This window comes from Sciurus carolinensis, chromosome 1, assembly GCF_902686445.1.
Source record: "Sciurus carolinensis chromosome 1, mSciCar1.2, whole genome shotgun sequence".
In the NCBI taxonomy this organism is placed as follows: Eukaryota; Metazoa; Chordata; class Mammalia; order Rodentia; family Sciuridae; genus Sciurus; species Sciurus carolinensis.
The window spans coordinates 47,720,992-47,741,160 of record NC_062213.1 but is presented as its reverse complement, the minus strand read 5'-3'; the positions used below and the strand labels follow the sequence as shown (position 1 = coordinate 47,741,160).

Here is a 20,169-nt window from a genome sequence, read left to right as displayed (position 1 = left end):
CATACGTCATATAATGATAATCTTTACTATTATGGAGATTTCACTTTTTCTAAAACTTGAGGACTTTTAGGACATTATGAATGAGAACATATAAACCCAAGTTGTGAACAATGCCTAGTAATAATGTATGACATGTGAGTGTACTTAGTAATTCTGAGATATAGATGAATTTAGAAAGCACATGCTATAAAATTACTTGTCATAAAAATTAGTGTTGAGTATACACTTATTCAGAATATAAGGGAAAAACCATTAGTTTCCCTTGTAAATTTTGTGATAGTGTGCTAAACTTCAAAGTCAGTATGTATTACTTCCAGAATTGAGCATAGCACTATGGAATTTAACTCAGTAAGAAACTGGCAGAATATATAGAAATAAAATATCAGCATATATATGACGTGTGTGATAACTAAATACAGTGACTAAACAGAGAGAGTCAGTTCTTGGGCTTTTTAAAGAGCAAACATTTAAATTCAACTATGTACTCTTTTCTTTTGCAGATTGCAGATTTTGGTTTATCAAAATGGCGTATGATGTCTCTCTCACAATCACGAAGTAGCAAATCTGCTCCAGAAGGAGGGACAATTATCTATATGCCACCTGAAAACTATGAACCTGGACAGAAATCAAGAGCCAGTGTCAAACATGATATATATAGGTACGGCACCTTGTCTAAAACACAAGATTAATCAACCAGAATTTTGAAATTACATTTTAAAGTATGATTTCTTTTATTCTTCTCTCATAATTGTAGTGAAAACAAATTAGAAACTACAGTAGTTAATATTTTTCAAACTAAAGGTGCCTTCCTCTAAGAAACTTTCATATTCTTTAAAAAATGTTAAGTTGTCTTGTTAATTCGTAATATGCACCAAAGGTTCTTATCATTTAACCTGGGGAGGCAGAGGGAAACTGATTCCTCATAATTTTCCTTTAATTTCTCATCCTATTCAACCTTTCAATCTCTGTTATCTTTCATATTTTTAGAAAAAAAAATGAGTTATAATTCTACTGGGGATGTTTCTATTTTAAGAATCCCTAATATTTGCACATGTGGGGCAAACAAATCGTTGTTTGATAAAATCATGTTGTTATGTTTCAATGCAGAATACTTAAAATCTTATAATACAGTAATAAGTATAATACATTGTTCTTGATTCTGGTTATTTGACCAGAGAAAAGGAAAGGGATAATTTGTAATGCATAGAATTAGGGGCAGGTGCATTCACTTCTTGTATAAGTTACACTTGTGTCTTTTAACATAATTGTGCAAAATCAGACATTTACCATGAAATCAGACATTTTATGTCCCCTTAAATAACTTTTTTCTATCTTTAAAAAGTAATTTACCTGGTAAAAATAAAGATGCTTTTTAGCAATTAATGCTATATCTCTACCAAAAAAATTATACAGTTAGTTAAATTATGTATCTCTCTTTTCCAAAAAAATTTTAATTTTTGTTACTTCTAATTAAATCCAATGCCAGCCAATCCATATTAGTGACTGCATTAAAACACCAAGTACAAGTCTTATACATTCACGCTATTGTATGAATAAATGTTCTTTTTATATTCTGTTCCCTGATATTTTTTAGCTGATTTTATATATTATAGTGAGGGAAGGAAACAAAAATATTTACATATTCTTAAAAGCTGGTTTCATTTTGTAAAAAGAGACCAATTTAAATCTACCTATTTATTTTGTGAATTATGCCATTATGTTCAATTTTGGTATTCCCTGACAGGGAAAATGAGGAAATATTATTCCTTGATTTGAGTGAGAATTTCCTCAGTAATCTTGATTCTCTCTCTAAGACTGTGTAATAGAACCTAATCAATTCCATGTGTCCATTTTGGATACACACTTAATTTGGTATTACGGTAAAATTTCTATAACCTAATTAATCATTGATCCCAATTACAAACTCTGTGCAATCTAAGTGATTTACAACCCAAAGTTTAATTGTAAGCAGAATATTTTCACAATGAAAGAAGATAACTGGGACCAGAATAAAAGGTCAATAGAGTTAGAGCTACATGAGACAGACATTTTTATGTTCTTTATTTTGTGTAGAAAGTAGAATCATATCATTAGAAAGTGTGATTTACCTGAGTGTTCAAGAATGACAATTAATTGTCCTCTAAAAAGGAAACTTCCAACTTTTCTTATAGTAATTTCCTGGATGTTTTCAAATTAAGAATAATTCCCACTGAAAATAACACTTTGAGCATTCATCCTCTTAGTTGCATATGGTGATTCTGTAAGCAGCATTTCAATCACCTTCACTTTAAGAAATCCTATCTGCACAGTCTGTTTTTAAACTGTTGCTGTTTTAGTTTATTATGCGAAGTTCACATATAATCTATAAATGTTTTTATCTTAAACAGCTATGCAGTTATCATGTGGGAAGTGTTATCCAGAAAACAGCCTTTTGAAGGTAAGTTACAAGTTCCTTATTCTATCTAACATCAAGTTGTTAGGCCACACTCAAAACTATCTAAAGCTCATCTTATTTTAAATATATTACTCATTTTGTACAAAACGCACTACAAAATATAACTCTTTACCAAATAAAAATCCCCTATCTACTCCAAAGTATACTGCATTAAAGATCTATTGTGATTTCACTATATACTGGAGAGTGTACTAGATTAAAGATCAGAAAAACCTAGATTCTAATTCTTGGTCTGACAGTGATTAGCTCATGATCGAGTCTCTTGACTTCTCATTTTTTGTCCTCTAAAAAACTAAGTTATGGATTACTATTTTCAAGATCCATTCTAGCTATAAAACAGTATAAAATTTAATTAATATTCCTTCTATAAAGACTGGTAAAATTTGAAAAAGTAATGTCTTCTTCATACTCTGATAATTTTGTTTTTATTTTGGGGTTTGTATAGGTCAGTTTGCTGTGTAACCAACTTCAAAATCTCAATGGCTTACAAAATAAACATTTATTTCTCATGCACATTAGATACTAGTTGCTATAACTCCTCTCGGCCCTCCTGCATTTCACTCAGCCCTGCTGAACTCTGCCCAGCTCTACTCTACTCATGTCCCATTGACCAAATCACAAAACAGGGAGACCAGAATTAATAAAGTGAGGAAGTAAACCCCTCCCACAAGAAGTAGACAAGTCTGACATATTCCTTTCACAGAAAGGGGTGTGAGGAATCTTTCCTAGAATTTTAAGATTCTCTCATTTTCATTCAGTTAGTTTGGGTATTTAATATACTGGAGCATAATATATTTCTACTTAATGACATGTATTTGTTTTGACAGAAGTCACCAATCCTTTACAGATTATGTACAGTGTGTCTCAAGGACATCGACCTGACACTACTGAAGAAAGTTTGCCATTTGATATACCTCATCGAGCAGTCATGACCTCTCTAATAGAAAGTGGATGGGCACAAAATCCAGATGAAAGACCTTCTTTCTTAAGTGAGTATGCAGTTTTAATCCGAACCCTTTGAATTACAGAAATAACCAATATAGTGTGAATAACATATGCCTTGAAAAATTATGCAAATTATGTGACTATCTCAAAGTTGTATGAATTCTTTTCACCTTTGTCATTCCTAGCACTTATATATAAGGACTGTTTTAGAGAAGAATTGAGAGTTCATAACATTCTGACAGAAGTAATAGTTCCATTCCTGTATTCAGCAAGTATTTGTTGCACATCTACCATCCAATACTGACTCATTGGAATAAGCACCAAAAACAGAGTAGTAAACAAAATCTAAATTACTAACTTCCCAGGAGCTCACATTTAGTTGAAAAGGCAGAAAACAAACAAGAAACAGATTATAAATTCTTAAGAGAAAGTAAGCATGATAGTAGACTTAGTTAAGGAAAGTCCTATATTAGAAGCTGAGATTTGAAGCTTTAAAAAAGTCTTTCATTCAAAAGCTGAAGGAAGAGTGTTCAGTCTGAGAAAACAGCAAGACTCTGAGCCTAAAAGAAGAAAATGTTTCTATATGCAGGTAACAAAGAAAGTCTGTGTAGCTGGACTTCAGTGAGTAAGGAATGGAATAATAGGAGGTGAGAGTAGAGGTGATGAAGATGTTGGCTGTCATAGAAGGTTAAATTTTTATTCAAGTGCGATAGAAAGCCATTAAAGTACATTTTTCAGGGAAGTGTGTTCTAATTTAAGTCTAGGTGAAATCACTCTCGCTGTTATGTGGAAACTGGAGAAAGACAAGAGTAGAAGCAAAGAGACCAGCTAGGAAATGGGACTTTAAAAAATTTGAAACTTTTTCACTTCAGAAGGCACACTAAATCAGGAAAAGACAAGCTACAGACCAGGAATACATATTGCATATCATTTATCTTGTAAAAGGACTTGTATCTAGAAATAAAGAACTCTGACAATTCAATAATTGGTCAAATAACACAATTTTAAAATTAGTAGATTTGAATTTCATCAAAGGAATTATACAAATGATTAAAAACATGAAAAGATGATTAACACCATTAGAAAATAAAGATTAAAACTACATTGAGATACTATCATGTCTACTTAAATAACTATAATTAAAAAGACAGAAAATAATAAGTGTTGACAGTGACATGAAGAAACAAAACACTCATAGATAGTGGATAGGAATGTAATATGGTGCAGCAATATGGAAAAGGGTTTGGCAGTTTATTAACAATGAAAAATAAGTTTACATTGCAATCCTGCATGCAGTTCCACTCACAGATAGTTACCTAAGAGAAATGAAAACACATTCATACAAAGACTTTTATATGAATGATCATTGCAGCATTATTCAGATTGCCAACAAGTGGAAAGCATCATAATTACTGATACTACTATAATAATATGCAAATTTGTTGCTCAAGGGAGAAACTAGGGCTCCTTGTATAAAATTGAATGTCATTAACAGGTAAACAATTCAGACTAGATCACATAAGTAGAGAATACTGATAGTAAAGTGTAAAGTATCCATATTAGACCTCTGTGGTATTCCAACACTTAGACTGAGTAGGGGAAGAAGAAAAGAGATTGAGAATGAGAGGAAATAGGGTAGTCTCTTGTGTCTCAGAAGCCACAAAAAGAAAAGTTTTGGGGAGGAAATACCAGTCAGCCATGTCTAATTTGCCAAGAAACCAAATAAAATAAGCAAGAGTTTAGCTGGATGTGGTAGTGGGGGGCTGAGACAGGGGGCTCTCTTGAGCCTAAGAGTTCAAGTCCAGGGTCAGCCTGGACAACATAGCAAGACCCCCATCTCAAAAAAAAAAAAAAAAAAAAAAGATAATATTTTTCCATCACTGTCATAATTGGCAACCCAAACAAATGTAATTTTAGTGGCAATATGAAAGCAGAAGATCAATGTACGTCTAAAAATCAATTAAAGGGAAAGAAATAGGGAAAATTTATACAAGATTTTAACTTATTTTAAAATTGTTCTATTATTGAGTTGTCAGAGTTCTTTACATATTCTAAGTACAAGTCCATTAGCAGATATGTGACGTGCAAATATGTGCTCCCACTCAGTGACTTATCTTTTTATTTTTTTTCAGTATCTTTCTGAAGTGCACAAACCTTCATGTTTTTGAAGTACAATTATCAGGTTTTTTATGGATCCTGTTTTTGATGTTATATCTAAGAAATATCCCTACTATGTTTACATTTAGGTGTGTGATCCTTTTCAGGTTAATTTTTATGTGTGATAATGAAGTAAGGATCTAAATTAACAGTTTTTTCATGTGGACATCCATTTCTGCCAGCACTATGGTTAAAAGACTGCCTTTTCCACCATTGAATTGACTTACGCCCCTTGTTTAAAATCAGTTGACCATGATTGTTAACAGTTTATATTCAGACTCTCAGTTCTCTTCCTTTGATTCTTATGTCTAACTCTATGCCAGTAATAAAAATTCTTAAAACAAATGTCATTAGTTTGAACTTAGAGCTTTGTGACTTAAATGTTAACATTTTAATTTAATGATTAGAATCAACCTGAACTCAAATTATCATTTTTTTTTCTTATTTAGAATGTTTAATAGAGCTTGAGCCAGTTCTGAGAACATTTGAAGAGATAACTTTTCTTGAAGCTGTTATTCAGCTAAAGAAAACAAAGGTAAATTGCCCAATGAAATGCTAGAAATTAGAACTTTAAACAACTATCTATAACTATAAATGACTATCTAAACTTTTGGATTAGTTTAGTTTTTTATCTATATACTTCACATAGATACAGGTTATAGTTTCAGGGTGGGAGAATTCATCAGAGACTTTGAATACTACCTTTTCCTTGTCACCACAGTGTTTTTCCATATTTTTCAGAAATAACCACCTTCAGATTTAACATGTCCAGAACCTTTCTGTATCAGATGTAAATTTAAAATATGTAATGAAATTCATCTTTGTACAATAAGTATGCCCTGAATATCACTGCAGGAATGTGTGTATATGCGTATTTTAACTTACGTTTACCTTCCTTAAGTTTTTAATACCTACAAAGTAATAGATACCTGGGTTCTTGGACTTCTCTTTTTATTCATCATAATTGAGTTTTTCTGAGATTTATTGTCAAGATAAGTTGCAGAATTGTATTATAATTGAGGCACAAAAATATATCTTTAATTGCTTGGGGGTTTTTGTTTTGTTTTCATTTTCTCATGCAAATATTACTTGTTTCTTAGACAAAAGTAGCAGTAGAAGCTAATGTGAATTACCTAGGACAGTTGTTTGATCAGTCTGGCTCCCGTAGATCAGAAGAACATAAGGGACCTGTTACTGTTGGGTTTTCTGATTATTAAAAATTGTTTAAGGATTGGGGCTGTAGCTCAGTGGTACAGCCCTTGCCTAGCATGGTTGAGGCACTAGGTTTGATCCTCAGCACCACATGAAAATAAACAAATAAAATAAAGGTGTTGTGTTCATCTACAACTACAAAAAATTGTTTTTAAAAAAATTGTTTAAGAAGCAGTTATGTCCTTTAGGGCAGAGTAAGTATAGTTTCACACTTGTTAGGTCTCACTACATTGCACTTAATATTTGATAATAAAAACCACCAGTTAGTCAAACTCATAGGTTACAGAACAAGCATAGTCTACAATTAACTTCTTATTACTAAATATGACTGCTTTCCCCTTGTGATTCACTATATCTGTTGATATAACCTTTAGCCTAAAAGGAAGTACACAAAGGAACGACTACCTGTAATCAGACTAAAAATTTGTGGTAGCAGTGTTCATGCCTGAGTTTTGTCAGGAACTACTGAGCTCTTTTGATAAACTTTTCACTGACTCCCTCACTTCTGAGTAATCCTTTCCAGAGCACATGAGTTTCTCCACTTAGTACGTACAGACCTCAGAAAATATTTCTTTCTGCCTTACCATTTCAGTTCTTTTTTCCTCCTTACAACTTTTACTTGTCCTTCCAAACAAAGCTGGATGAAAGGGCCTGTTATCTGGGTTATGAAGGGGAAGAGAACCATTCTAGGTCCTTTGTATTTCTAAACTGAAGCCCCAGGGTTCTATCTATAAGATTAAGTTTTAAAGAAGTGTTGGATTTTAAAATATATATTTTCAGATATTTTAATACCTTTTAATAATAGCATTACTTTCTTCAGTGTTTTTAAGTTGCAGTATTGCTTTCACTTAGAGTTGTTGTAGTTTGGGGCTTTTTGTTTTATTTTGGCTTTTCTTTAAACCCTTGTATCACTCTGTGAAGCTACTGGTTTTCACAGATTCAATAACTGAGGTATAGAGAAGTTGTCACTTAAAGAACACTTCACATAGCTAGTTAATAGCAGGGTCAGCAGTAGAATACAAATACAATAAGATTTTTCATAAAGAAATTTCTGAAAACAAAGATCACTATTTAGGGTGACTTATGTTTTTTGCATTTTATATATATTTTTTCTACAGTTCTTTGAACCAGCTCCTGTAATTCATGTGTCCACAGATAAATGCTTCCTACATCTTGAATAGTAAAACTGGAACAAAAAAACTATTCCATTTTATTTCTTAGGGAAGTAATTTTACTGCTTCATAAGTAATTTGAATTATCAACTGGTCAGTTACTAATGCATATTGGGTTGCATTATCAGATATGTTTTGTTAAAACACAGAAAACCTTACAATGGAGACAGCAAAAAACTAATTTTAAAGTTTCATATAAAAACGAATTTACAGATGTTTATTGAACTACTGTGCACTAAATATTATGATAGATATGTTTTATACACAGATGAACAGAAATGTTTTACTTCTAACAGAGCAGGTAATCATAACTGAATAATCTAGGACTGGATACAGAACTCACCAGTTTCTAAAGTTCTGCAAAGCTGTTGGCATTATGTTGGTCTGAGGAAGAAAAACAGACATATAGGTTGTTTTCCTGTTGTTCGATTGGTTTTTGCAGTACTAAGTATTGAACACAGGCACTTTATCACTGAGCTACATCCCAGCCCTCTTTAATTTTTTAGTTTGACACAGAATCTTGCTAAGTTGTTGAGGTTCTTGTTAAGTGTCTGAGGCTGGCCTCAAACTTGTAATCCTCCTGCCTCAGCCTCCCAAGTTGCTAGGATTATAGGTATGTGCACTATACCCGATTAGGTTTGTTTTTAAAATCACTCAGTTGTAATGGCAACTAATTCAAGTCTAGTCTATAGAAATACAAGTAAAGCACTTAATTTGAATATGAAAGGATAGTATTTAAATAAATCATCTGCTTAGCAGCAACCATTTAAGGAACACTCACAAGTAATCATAGGACCTGTTTGCATACATTTTAATTCTTCTTATAGTAATTGTACAAAACAGATATTATTATCTATACTTTATAGATATGATAGGGGACTGGGAGTATAGCTCAGTTGGTAGAGTGCTTGCTTCACAAGCACAAGGCCCTGGGGCAATCCCCAGCACTGCAAAAAAAAATAATATAAAAATTTAAAAAATACTTTATAGATATGATAAATTGAGATACAGTCTCATGCTCCAGGTCAAACAGTTAGGTATTCTTGGATTCTGAACCGTATCTGATTGGCTACATGGCCTCCACCATTCCATTATAACACATTAACTCCTTCACTTAGTCCAAGCCTTAGTTTCTTATCAATAAAACAAAAATAATAATAGTAGAAGGCCAGTGCATGAAATGTAGTTAATGCTGAAGAATCATTGATAGATAGAACATGCATGTGTTTGAGCATGCACACACATTCACACACACACAAGCACCAAAATGTATTAAGTACCTAATTTTCACCAGGTACTTTAGATTTATTATCTCAATTTTTAGGACAATCCTGCATGCAGGTATTATTTTAAAATTGAAGCCCTGAGACTCTGATAGATCAATAATCTGCTCAAGATGACCAATTAATCAGTCAGTAGAGTGCTTGCCTTGCAAACACAAGGCCCTGGGTTCAATCCCCAGCACTGCAAAAAAAAAAAAAAAAAGATGACCAATTAATATGAGAAATGATTCAAGGTCTGTTTCTCTAAAGATATTTCCCTTTTTCTGTACGATCACTACCTGTAAGTTATGTACTGTGTTCTCAACCAATTTATATTTTGTTTCCATTGATTTTGTATAACTATATAAAATGTGTTAAGTAGATTGTATTTTACTTCTATAATTTCTTCACTTCCAGTTAAACTGCATATATGTATTCATTCCAGTTACAGAGTGCTTCAAGTACTCTTCACTCATGTGACAAGAAGATGGAGCTGTCTCTGAACATACCTGTAAATCATGGTCCCCAGGAGGTAAAAAAGAGAAAAAAAAAATATATATATATACATATACACACACCAACACACACACAAATATACATATGTATATATCATATATATGTGTATATATATATTTAGATATATATATAAAAAGCTCAAAATGTAAGAATATGAAAAATCATTCAGTCTAACCTCTTTTACTGATGGGGAACTAAAGCTCAGGAAACTCTTAGAATTCTGCAGCCCACAGCAAGCTTGAAACCAGCCTCTCTGATTCTCATTCTCACTGATCCCATAAAATCATAATCTTCTCTTTTTTGGCACTGACTTCTGTCCCTGACATTTTATACAGTGCATGTTAAGAAGAGGAAAAAGTCATTCTTGTTCCTTACCAAGAAGAAAGGTGTCATTAGAAGCATTCTTTCAGATTTATTTAGTGAGTCATTTTTTTCAAAAACATATTATATTCACTTTACAGATTCAGAAAATAATGCTTTCAAAAGAACTTAAAGCAGAATATATAGTTTTTAAATCTCTTTCTATAAACCATCTCATTTGATCCTTGAGCCTGTGCACGCACATTTTAGATAGTACAGAGACTCAGAAAGACCAAGAGTTAAATGCCTTGTCAAAGTAATTCTACGGCAGAGCTAGGAGTAGAGTCAAGTTCTCCATTACTTCTTCACGGGTCTCCACTCCTTCAGGTGAAGGAACCTTAGTATAGGCAGTTGGTGTGAGTCAGTAGACAACCAGAGTTACAGATTGCAAATTTCTTATCCACTGTTCAAGCCACTGGACAAAGCCTCTGGGATCATATAGATCATCCTGAAAATAAATTATTTCAAGTAATTGTTACCCATCTCCCCCATTTGATAAAGAAATCGTTTGAATTTTTTTGGCTTTTTTATGTATGTTTCATTAATTCTACAAGTTATAACCTGTTAATAGTTCTGAGTCTTTGTAATCCAAAAGCAAGAACTGTTGGAAACTCAAGCTGATAACTTTAAAAAAAGAATTTTTATTAACCATTTGGAATAAAGCTTCCCTAAACATATTTATCATTTGTTTACTTTAGGAATCATGTGGATCCTCTCAGCCTCTTGAAAGCAGTGGTTCTCCTGGAACCTCAAGGTCCCTGTCAACTTCCCAAGAAAAAGACTTTTTATCTGGTATATTAATTTTCCAATCAGAATTAATTTTAAGTTTTCCATTTTCTTCCAAGGTCATATTCTTGACTAGGAGCCATAGTTTGTATTGAACATACTTTTATATGTATTCATACTCATTTTTTTAAATGACAAGATCTGAAGATGTGAAGATAGCAGTGGCATGTTCAATACATTTAAGTATTAAAGGCATTGTGTTAGACACTTCAAAAAAAAAAGCTCTTAGAGGAAAGAGGAGAAATGTTTGTAAGTTACCCTAGTATGAAATAGAAAAGAGGCATATATTAAGAAAGAGATTTAGAGCTACTGTGGTACACTTTTTTTTTTTTTTAAGTGTGTGAGGGTGGTTAACTGGAAATTAAACACAGAGCAATTTACCACTGAGCCACATCTCAAACCGTTTTATTTTTCATTTTCAGACAGGGTCTCACTAAGTTGCTTAAGCCCTCAATAAGGTGCTAAAGCTGGTCTAAACCTTGCAATCTTCCTGTCTAAGCCTCCCAATTCACTGAGATTACAGGCACACACCACTTACCTAGCTTCAAGAGTAACACTCTTTATAAAGTACTTCAACAGCAGCTTGCAAGGGAGGTAGTCTTTTTACAGACTAAGAACCCTTTGGATCACAGAGCTAGTAGCAGGCAAACCCAACAGTGGACTGAAGTCAGTTCCTTCGAGGAGGACTTTCATGTCACTCTAACACAGCATATTGTTATCATGAAGACACTGTTTCTGGCCTGGGCCTCTAGTTATGAAGCACAGGCATTCCAGACAAAAAGAACATCACAGAGGCCCAGGAGCAAGAAAACACAACAGTGAGTAGTTTGGTTTGATTGAAGAGGGTGAATGAAAGAAAATAGATAAAGTAGAGAGAAGTCTTGTCATGCAAAATTCTAACAGGTTTTGTAACTTGAGTAGGGAATAACTTTTGAAAATTCTTAAACACAGATGTGTTATAATAAAATTCTTTGCTTTAGGGAGATATATTGTGGCTGGAATATGTAAGAGTTTTCTAAAGGAAAAGATTTTAGTTGGGGAGACCATGTAGGAGACTATTACCAAAGTACTAGTAATTGATTATGAGAACTGACCCAGAGTGAAAACAGGCAGAAGTGGTGTGAGAAATATTATGGAGGCCTCACTGGTAGGACTTCTAACTTTTAACTTGAAGAAGTTAAGAAAGAAAAAAGAAAAAAAAAAAAGATAAACAAGTTGTTAAACTTGGTCACTGGGAGAATATTAATGCTATTAACAAAAATAAGAGTTGAAGCAGGTCTTAGAGTTAAGGTGAATGATAATGTTAATTTTTAACATAGTTTTTAAAATTTGAGGTTCTAGCATTACATATGGAGGTGAAGTCCAGGGGGCTGTTGAGAATGTACAGCTATATTCAACAGTGACAGAAAATTTAATTACACAGATCTGAGAACAGAGGTGGACAGTTGGAACTCTTGAGGTTGGATAGAATTGGGAGAGGAGAGGCTGGAAGACAAATGTCATATATAGATTGACACATTTAAAAATGTATATATTGACCGGGCACCATGGCGCACACCACTAATCCCAGCGGCTTGAGAGGCTGAGGAAGGAGGATCATGAGTTCAAAGGCAGCCTCAACAAAACTGAGTCACTAAGCAACTCAGTGAGACTATGTCTCTAAATAAAATACAAAATAGAACTGGGGAGGTGGCTCAGTGGTTGAGTGCCCCTGAGTTCAATCCCCGGTACCAAAAAAATTTTTATATATTAACTACATATTGACACATGTATAGAACTCACATTTAAAGTACAGAAGGAGGAGGAAGATGGAGAAGAAACACAGGACTATGAAAAGTGAAATCCACAACTTAATATATATAGAATAGACAAGCATGGACAGAAGTGTAGTTAAAAACATTTGGTATGTACCCTTATTCTATCTAAAACCTATTTATTTGCAGAATTCGTTTTCTGAGGCAACTTTGATAGCAGTGAAAACCTGAAGATATTGGAGCCTACCTTCTGTGTGACCAAAATGTTGATATTTTAGCTAATAGGAATATCTAAGGAATATTCCAGCCCTAATGAAGATCTTGTGTTTTATAGGAAAAACCCCAGACTACTCTTCTCGGAAGCTACATCACTCAGTAAATCACAGTTGGGATAGTGCCGTGTCTGCATCTCAGAGGACCATATTCTGTGATCACAGGACCACCCCCTGCTCTTCAGCGATCTTCACTTCACTCTTAGCTGAGGGATTTTCAGGTAAATGTCTACCATAAGACACACTGTAAGTGGTGCCATTTTACCTCACAAATACGTGGCCAACAGATGCACTGTACAAGATTTGATTTTCCTCAGTAAGATCTGTAGACACCCTCTTAAGTAGGAAAACACTTCCAAACTCAGTGCTGACATAGGCCCAAACAGTACTCCATGAACATCTAAGAAGGAAGTGCAAAGAGGAGGTATTCCTTAGTCTGTCCCTAAAGGTAAAGCAATTTTTTGTTTATTTAACAAATATGTGTATGTCCTGTGTATTTGAAGGAAATCAAAAACAAAACCTGAAGAATAAAAGGATATTTGCCCCATGACTGTGGCGTATAAAAGGGCAATGCTTTTTCTGAAAGGTGAAGAAAAGATAATCCAGATCCCTAGGTTTCCTGAAAAATAATACTGGTGTCTCACATTGACACAACATATGAAAATTAGGTTTTACGCAGACTTATTTTTCTAGTAATTTTAGTCATTGCTGAATATCCATCCTCACCTTTTCAATTGTTCATCCCCTGCCTTTACAGAGCGTCTACAGCCTGGTATAGCTCAACAATGGATCCAGAGCAAAAGGGAAGACATTGTGAGCCAAATGACTGAAGCCTGCCTCAACCAATCACTAGATGCCCTCCTGTCCAGGGACTTGATCATGAAGGAGGACTATGAACTTATTAGTACCAAACCTACAAGGACTTCAAAAGTCAGACAATTATTGGACATCACTGACATCCAAGGAGAAGAATTTGCTAAAGTTATAGTGCAAAAGTTGAAAGATAACAAACAAATGGGTCTTCAACCTTACCCAGAAATACTGATGGTTTCCAGACTAGCATCTTCAAATTTCCCTCAAAATAAAAGTTTAAAAGTGGGTCTTTTTCAAGAAGAAAAGTAAGTTTATAGAAGGTTATTTATATTTCTGTTATGTTGATATTGTTTTAACAAAATCCATGAGTATTATAAGCTTTAATGAAGGTATTTTTTGGAGGGTAAATATTAGTCTTCCTCCATGATATTGCAGTATTTTTTTTAATTAACATAAGTAAAAAGTTTGCATTTTGCTACATTTCAGTTTTTCCTGTCTCTTTCATTATAACTGTTTTTAGTGTAATAATGTTCTTGTACATAACACTTGTCTTAAAAGTATCATGTGTTTCTGATGGAAGCCATTTGCACACTCAATTTCTCTGTGGGTTATTTATTACTTGTGTAAGATGTGATCTTTATGAAGTGTAGGAATGGCACAGCATTCATACTCTGTCTTCCCGGGTTCAGATTCTCTCTAAAAAAAATCATTCATTTTAAACTCCATTTTCCAGGTTACATTTTTAAATTTTCTTTATAAATTCTTTAAAAGATGTTTCAAGGAATACAGAGTATATAAAGAAAAGCTTTAATCTTTTAATCACAGTTATCTGCCCTCAACTTTTTTTTAATTATTTCTATTTTATTTTCTGCCCTCACTTTTAACCTCAGCCCTCCCCACTGTCAACAACCACCAGTCTAACCAAGGTAGGATCCTGATGTGTACTGTCCTGCACCACCTTCCTGCTCATACGAAGTATGTGCTAATTTGGGAGAAGGTCATTTCTTAATGTTGTTATTATCTTTGAACATCATCCTGCAGCCTGCTTTTTGCATTTATTAGAACAGCATGGATAGCCTTCTAGATCAAATCTAGATCTGACTCTGTAATTGCTACACAGTATTCAGACTGCTTTTTTTCTTTTTTCTTCTTCACATCAACTTTAACCCAAACAATAGAGGTACAATGTGAGCTTTTTTTCCATGGTGGGTTCTATATCATTAAATGAAAACCTACAAGGAATAATAGACTTTTTCTGGAAAATGTTTTAACAAAAACAATAAAAAGTAAGATCTGAGATGAATTTGAAAATACTTTCAAGAAGCCCCAGACCCATAACCTGAAAAAAACTGAATAAAAAATAAAAGAAAATAACAGGAAGAAAAACAAACAAAAGAAATTAGGTGGCATTGAGGCAATTAATTTTTTTAATTTAAAATAAGTCTTTCAATCTCCTGTGATACCTCATTAACCTGTGCTATCTCCTCATGTGCCATTGAGAAGTATGGAAGTTAATAGGGAAGAATGAAAACTAATTAGTTAATTAAGCACACAGCTGCCTATTAAACTTCAAAAAGTGCTAATATAAAGGTTTAATTTGGGAAATAATAAGTAGAATAAAAATCTTTTCTTTTGGAGGCTTTCCCTTTCCTCTGTATATATTCTTTTTAAAAAACTTTTGAATACTGATGTCCTCACATTGACTTTTATGTTGATTTGGGGTGGCATGTGTGGATTGATAAAACGAACTTTGTCCTGCATTTTCCATTTCCTGCAAAGATCTAAATCCTCATAGTTTTTACTAGAGCTGTATGCTTACAACACACTTTCTCCCATGGGTCACCGTATGGAGGACTCAGGTATAGACAGCCATCATCACAGCTCTGCAAACTCTACATGAATAAAAACATACTGATAAATAAGAAGATGGTGTCAAGGATCAGGGTGAATCTGCAGCGAACTTGCATCCTTTCATAGAATTGTTAGAATCTCAGCAACTGATTTGCATGGTGACCCATATTTAAAAAATAGTGATGCTTTGGGAGAAGGTGAGACAGTATGCTGATTAGGTCCAGTCAGTACAGAACAGGGTCAGGTACCTACAGTGGCCACTTTCTAAATAACTGTTCGATGAATAGTTCAGTGGAATGAAAGCTGGAAAAGAAGAGAGGCATTTCACTTTAATCACATTTCCCAAAATGTAGTATAAGTACAGCTAATAGTGAATGGGGTTATGTTAAGAAGTACACAGATTTAATGCTTAAACATTTGAGTCATACAGTAAATGAGTTTCATTCAGTCTGTTCTGGAGCCTTCTAATTAAGTAAAGGGGAATGTCTTAATTTTGTGCTATCATCTTTTAATCCCCCTTGTTTTGTTTTTTTTTTTTTTGTTTTGTTTTTGGTGCTGGGGATCGAACCCAGGGCCTTATGCTTACCAGGCATGCACTCTACCGACTGAGCTATCTCCCTAGCCCTCCCCCTTGTTAACAAAAAAAAATAAGGCTTCAGCCACAGAATTTCAGAAATAATATTAGCAAGTATTTTATAATTCAAATTCTATTTTCTTTGAAAATGAATCATGTGTAAGTAGTCCTCGTTTTGTTTGTAATAGTATATAATTTTTATAATATTCAAATAAAAAGACAGTTTGAAGTAGTGATTGTAAAAATGTGGTACATGAATACACCAAAAATAACACAGAAGTAGTAGAACAATGAGTTAAGATTCAGTTTTTAATCCACAAACTGACAGTTGAAAGGATGGGAAAAAACATATCACACACACAGAGTATGTAAAAAAGTAGGGGTTTCCATCCTCAGATAAAGTGAACTTCAAGCCAAAGTAGTCAGAACAGATAAAAATACTACTTAAGGAATCACATCAACAAGACATAACCATCGGATGGCACATTTTCTTGCTATAAGAAGGGCAGAGAGTTTTGTGGTCAAGTAAGAGGAGGGATTTATGAAGGCGCCGGAGGAACCTTGGTCTGAACTTAGGAAGTGGGAAGTTGATGTGAGTTCAGCTTTGAAATTTAAAAACAATGGAGAAGACTCAAACTGTCCAAAGAATTCTTCTAGAACCCTACAAGTACTTACTTCAGTTACCAGGTAAACAAGTAAGAACCAAACTTTCATAGGCATTAATCATTGGCTGAAAGGTCCAGGAGATAGATTATCATCGAAGTAATAGAAATGTTGCATAATGCCAGTTTACTCATCGATGATATGGAAGACAAAACTCCCATGTGACTTTCCAGTGTTACACAGCATCTATAGAATTCCATCTGTCATCAATTCTGCCAATTATGTATATTTCGTTGGCTTAGAGAAAGTCTTAACTCTCGGACAACCAGACTCAGTGAAACTTTTTACCCGCCAGCTCTTGGAACTCCATCAGGGTCAAGGCCTGCATATTTACTGGAGGGATAATTACACTTGTCCCACTGAAGAAAAATACAAAGCCAAGGTGCTACAAAAGACACGTGGACTAATTTGAATGTCAGAAGTTGTGGCAGGACATTGTGACCATTCTGCCATACTACCACAAATGTTCCATTGATTGTGTCAATAAAAAGGACTAGCTTTTTAAAAAAATAAAATAAAAATAACAATCGTAAATATTTATGTCCCAAACAATGGAGCATCTATGTACATCAAACAAACCCTTCTCAATTTCAGGAATCAAACAGACCACAACACAATAATGCCACAAAGTGACTCTTGGCAAATACAAAAAAATAGAGATACTATCCTGCATTCTATCAAATCATAATGGAATGAAATTAGAAATCAATGATAAAATAAAAAACAGAAGGTACTCCAACACCTGGAGACTAAATAATATGCTATTGAATGACACATGGATAGCAGAAGACATCAGGGAGGAGATTAAAAAAAATTCTTAGAGGTAAATAAGAATACCAGTACAACATGAAAATCTCTGGGATACTATGAAAGCAGTACTAAGAGGAAAGTTCATTGAACTCATTCATTAAAAGAATTAAAAGTCAGCAAGTAAATGACCTAACATTACATCTCAAAGCCTTAGAAAAAGAGGAACAAATCAACACCAGAAGCAGTGGAACACAGGAAATAATTAAAATCAGAGCTGAAATCAATGAAATTGAAAAAGAAAAAATTGGCAAAACAGAAAGTTGGTTCTTAGAAAAAAAATAAACAAAATTGATAAACACTTAATTCCACTAATGAAAAGGAGAAAAAACACAAATTACTAGAATTCATGATAAAAAAGGAAATATGACAGACACAATTGAAATACAGAATATAATTAGAAGCTACTTTGAAAATCTACACTGTAACGAAATAGAAAATCTCATTGACATTGACAACTTTCTAGAGACATATGACCTACCCAACTGCATCAGGAGGACATACACAATCTAAACAGATCAATTTCAAGCAATGAAATGGAAGATACCATCAAAGGCCTTCCATCCAAGAAAAGCCTGGAACCAGATGTATTCTCAGCTGAGTTCTACAAGACCTTCAAAGAAAAACTAATACCAATACTCCTCAAAGTATTCCATGAAGTAGAACCCTACGTCATCCCAGGGATGCAAGTTTGGTTCAACATACAGAAATCAACAAATGTAATTCCACATCAATAGACTTAAAGTAAAGAAACATGGTCATTTCAATAGTTGGGGAAAAGCATTTGATAAAATACAGCACTGCTTCATATTCAAAACACTAGAAAAATAGGAATAGTAGGAACATACCTCAACATTGTAAAGGCTATCTATGCTAAACCCAAGGCCAACATCATTCTAAATGGAGAAAAATCAAAAGCATTCCGTCTAACTGGAACAAGACAGGGATGCCCTCTTTCACAACTTCTATTCAACACAGTCCTTGAAACTATAGCCAGAGCAATTAGACAGATGAAAGAAATTAAAAGGATACAAATAGGAAAAGTAGAACTCAAACTATCACTATTTGCAGACAACATAGTTCTATGTTTAGACGATTCAAAAAAATTCCACCAGAAAACTTCTAGAACTCATAAATGAATTCGGCAAAGTAGCAGGATATAAAATCAACACCCATAAATCTAATGCATTTCTCTTCATAAGTGATGAATCCTTTGAAAGAGAAATTAGGAAAACTACCACATTCACAATAGACTGACTCTAAAAAAATTAAATACTTGGGAATCGATCTAACAAAATAAGTGAAAGACCTCTACAATGAAAACTACAGAACACTAAAGAAAATGAAGAAAACCTTGTATTGTTGATAATAGGCATTCTAATTGGGGTGAGATGAAATCTTAGGGTATTTTTGATTTGCATTTCTCTTATTACTAGAGATGTTGAACATATTTTGATATATCTGTTGATTGCTTGTAGATCTTCTGTGAAGTGTCTGCTCATTTCCTTAGCCCATTTGTTGATTGAGTTATTTGTATTCTTGGTATAAAGTTTTTTGAGTTCTTTATAGATTTTGGAGATTAGTGCTCTACGTGAAGTGTGTGTGGCAAAGATTTTCTCCCACTCTGTAGGCTCTCTCTTCACATTGTTGATTGTTTTCCTTGCTGAGAAAAAGCTCTTTAGTTTGAATCTATCCCAATTATTGATTCCTGCTTTTATTTCTTGTGCTTTGGAGTCACGTTAAGGAAGTCTGGTCCTAAGCCAATATGATGAAAATTTGGATCTACTTTTTCTTCTATTTGGTGCAGGATCTCTGATCTAATTTCTAGGTCCTTGATCCATTTTGAGTTGAGTTTTGTGCAGGATGAGAGATAAGGGTTTAGCTTCATTTTGCTGCATATGGATTTCCAGTTTTGCCAGCGACATTTGTTGAAGAGGCTATCTTTTCTCCATTGTATGTTTTTGGCACCTTTGTCTAGTATGAGAAAACTGTATTTATGTGGGTTTGTGTCCGTGTCCTCTATTCTGTACCATTGATCTACCCATCTATTTTGGTGCCAATACCATGCCATTTTTGTTACTATAGTATATATGTGTGTATATATATATATATATATATATATAAAATATATATAGTATAATATATAGTAATATATATAGTATATATAGTATATATATATATATAGTGTATATGTATATATATATATAGATATATATAGTATAGTTGAAGGTCTGGTATTGTCATACCCCCTGCTTCGCTCTTCTACAGGCAGCAATAGGTGTTGGTGAGGACGTGGAGAAAAATGTACACTCATACATTGCTGGTAGAGTTGCAAATTGGTGCAACCACTCTGGAAAGCAGTATGGAGATTCCTCAGAAATGAACCCACCATTTGACCCAGCTATCCCACTCCTTGGCCCATACCCAAAGGACTTACAATCAGCATACTACATTGACACAGCCACATCAATGTTTACAGAAACTCAATTCATAATAGCTAGATTGTGGAACCAACCTAGATGTCCTTCAACAGATGAATGGATAAAGAAACTGGTATATATACACAATGG

General features: G+C 33.8%; 1 protein-coding gene and 1 non-coding gene across 2 annotated transcripts in view; one reads left to right on the top strand and one right to left on the bottom strand.

Moving 5' to 3' along the window:
* Nucleotides 1–19,922, top strand: part of Ripk2 (receptor interacting serine/threonine kinase 2) — a 41,551-nt gene extending 21,629 nt beyond the window's left edge. Inside the window, exons 4-12 of the mRNA XM_047553289.1 lie at nt 501–658; nt 2,388–2,437; nt 3,283–3,444; nt 6,007–6,092; nt 9,649–9,735; nt 10,778–10,871; nt 12,954–13,112; nt 13,649–14,009; nt 19,868–19,922. Coding sequence (XP_047409245.1) covers nt 501–658; nt 2,388–2,437; nt 3,283–3,444; nt 6,007–6,092; nt 9,649–9,735; nt 10,778–10,871; nt 12,954–13,112; nt 13,649–14,009; nt 19,868–19,877 — 1,167 coding nt within the window. The 3' untranslated portion in view covers nt 19,878–19,922. The remainder of the gene's footprint in view (nt 1–500; nt 659–2,387; nt 2,438–3,282; nt 3,445–6,006; nt 6,093–9,648; nt 9,736–10,777; nt 10,872–12,953; nt 13,113–13,648; nt 14,010–19,867) is intronic.
* Trnat-ggu (transfer RNA threonine (anticodon GGU)) lies at nt 16,106–16,170 on the bottom strand. The gene has a single exon. It is a non-coding gene; the product is annotated as a tRNA-Thr (tRNA).
* Nucleotides 19,923–20,169: the final 247 nt, after the last annotated feature.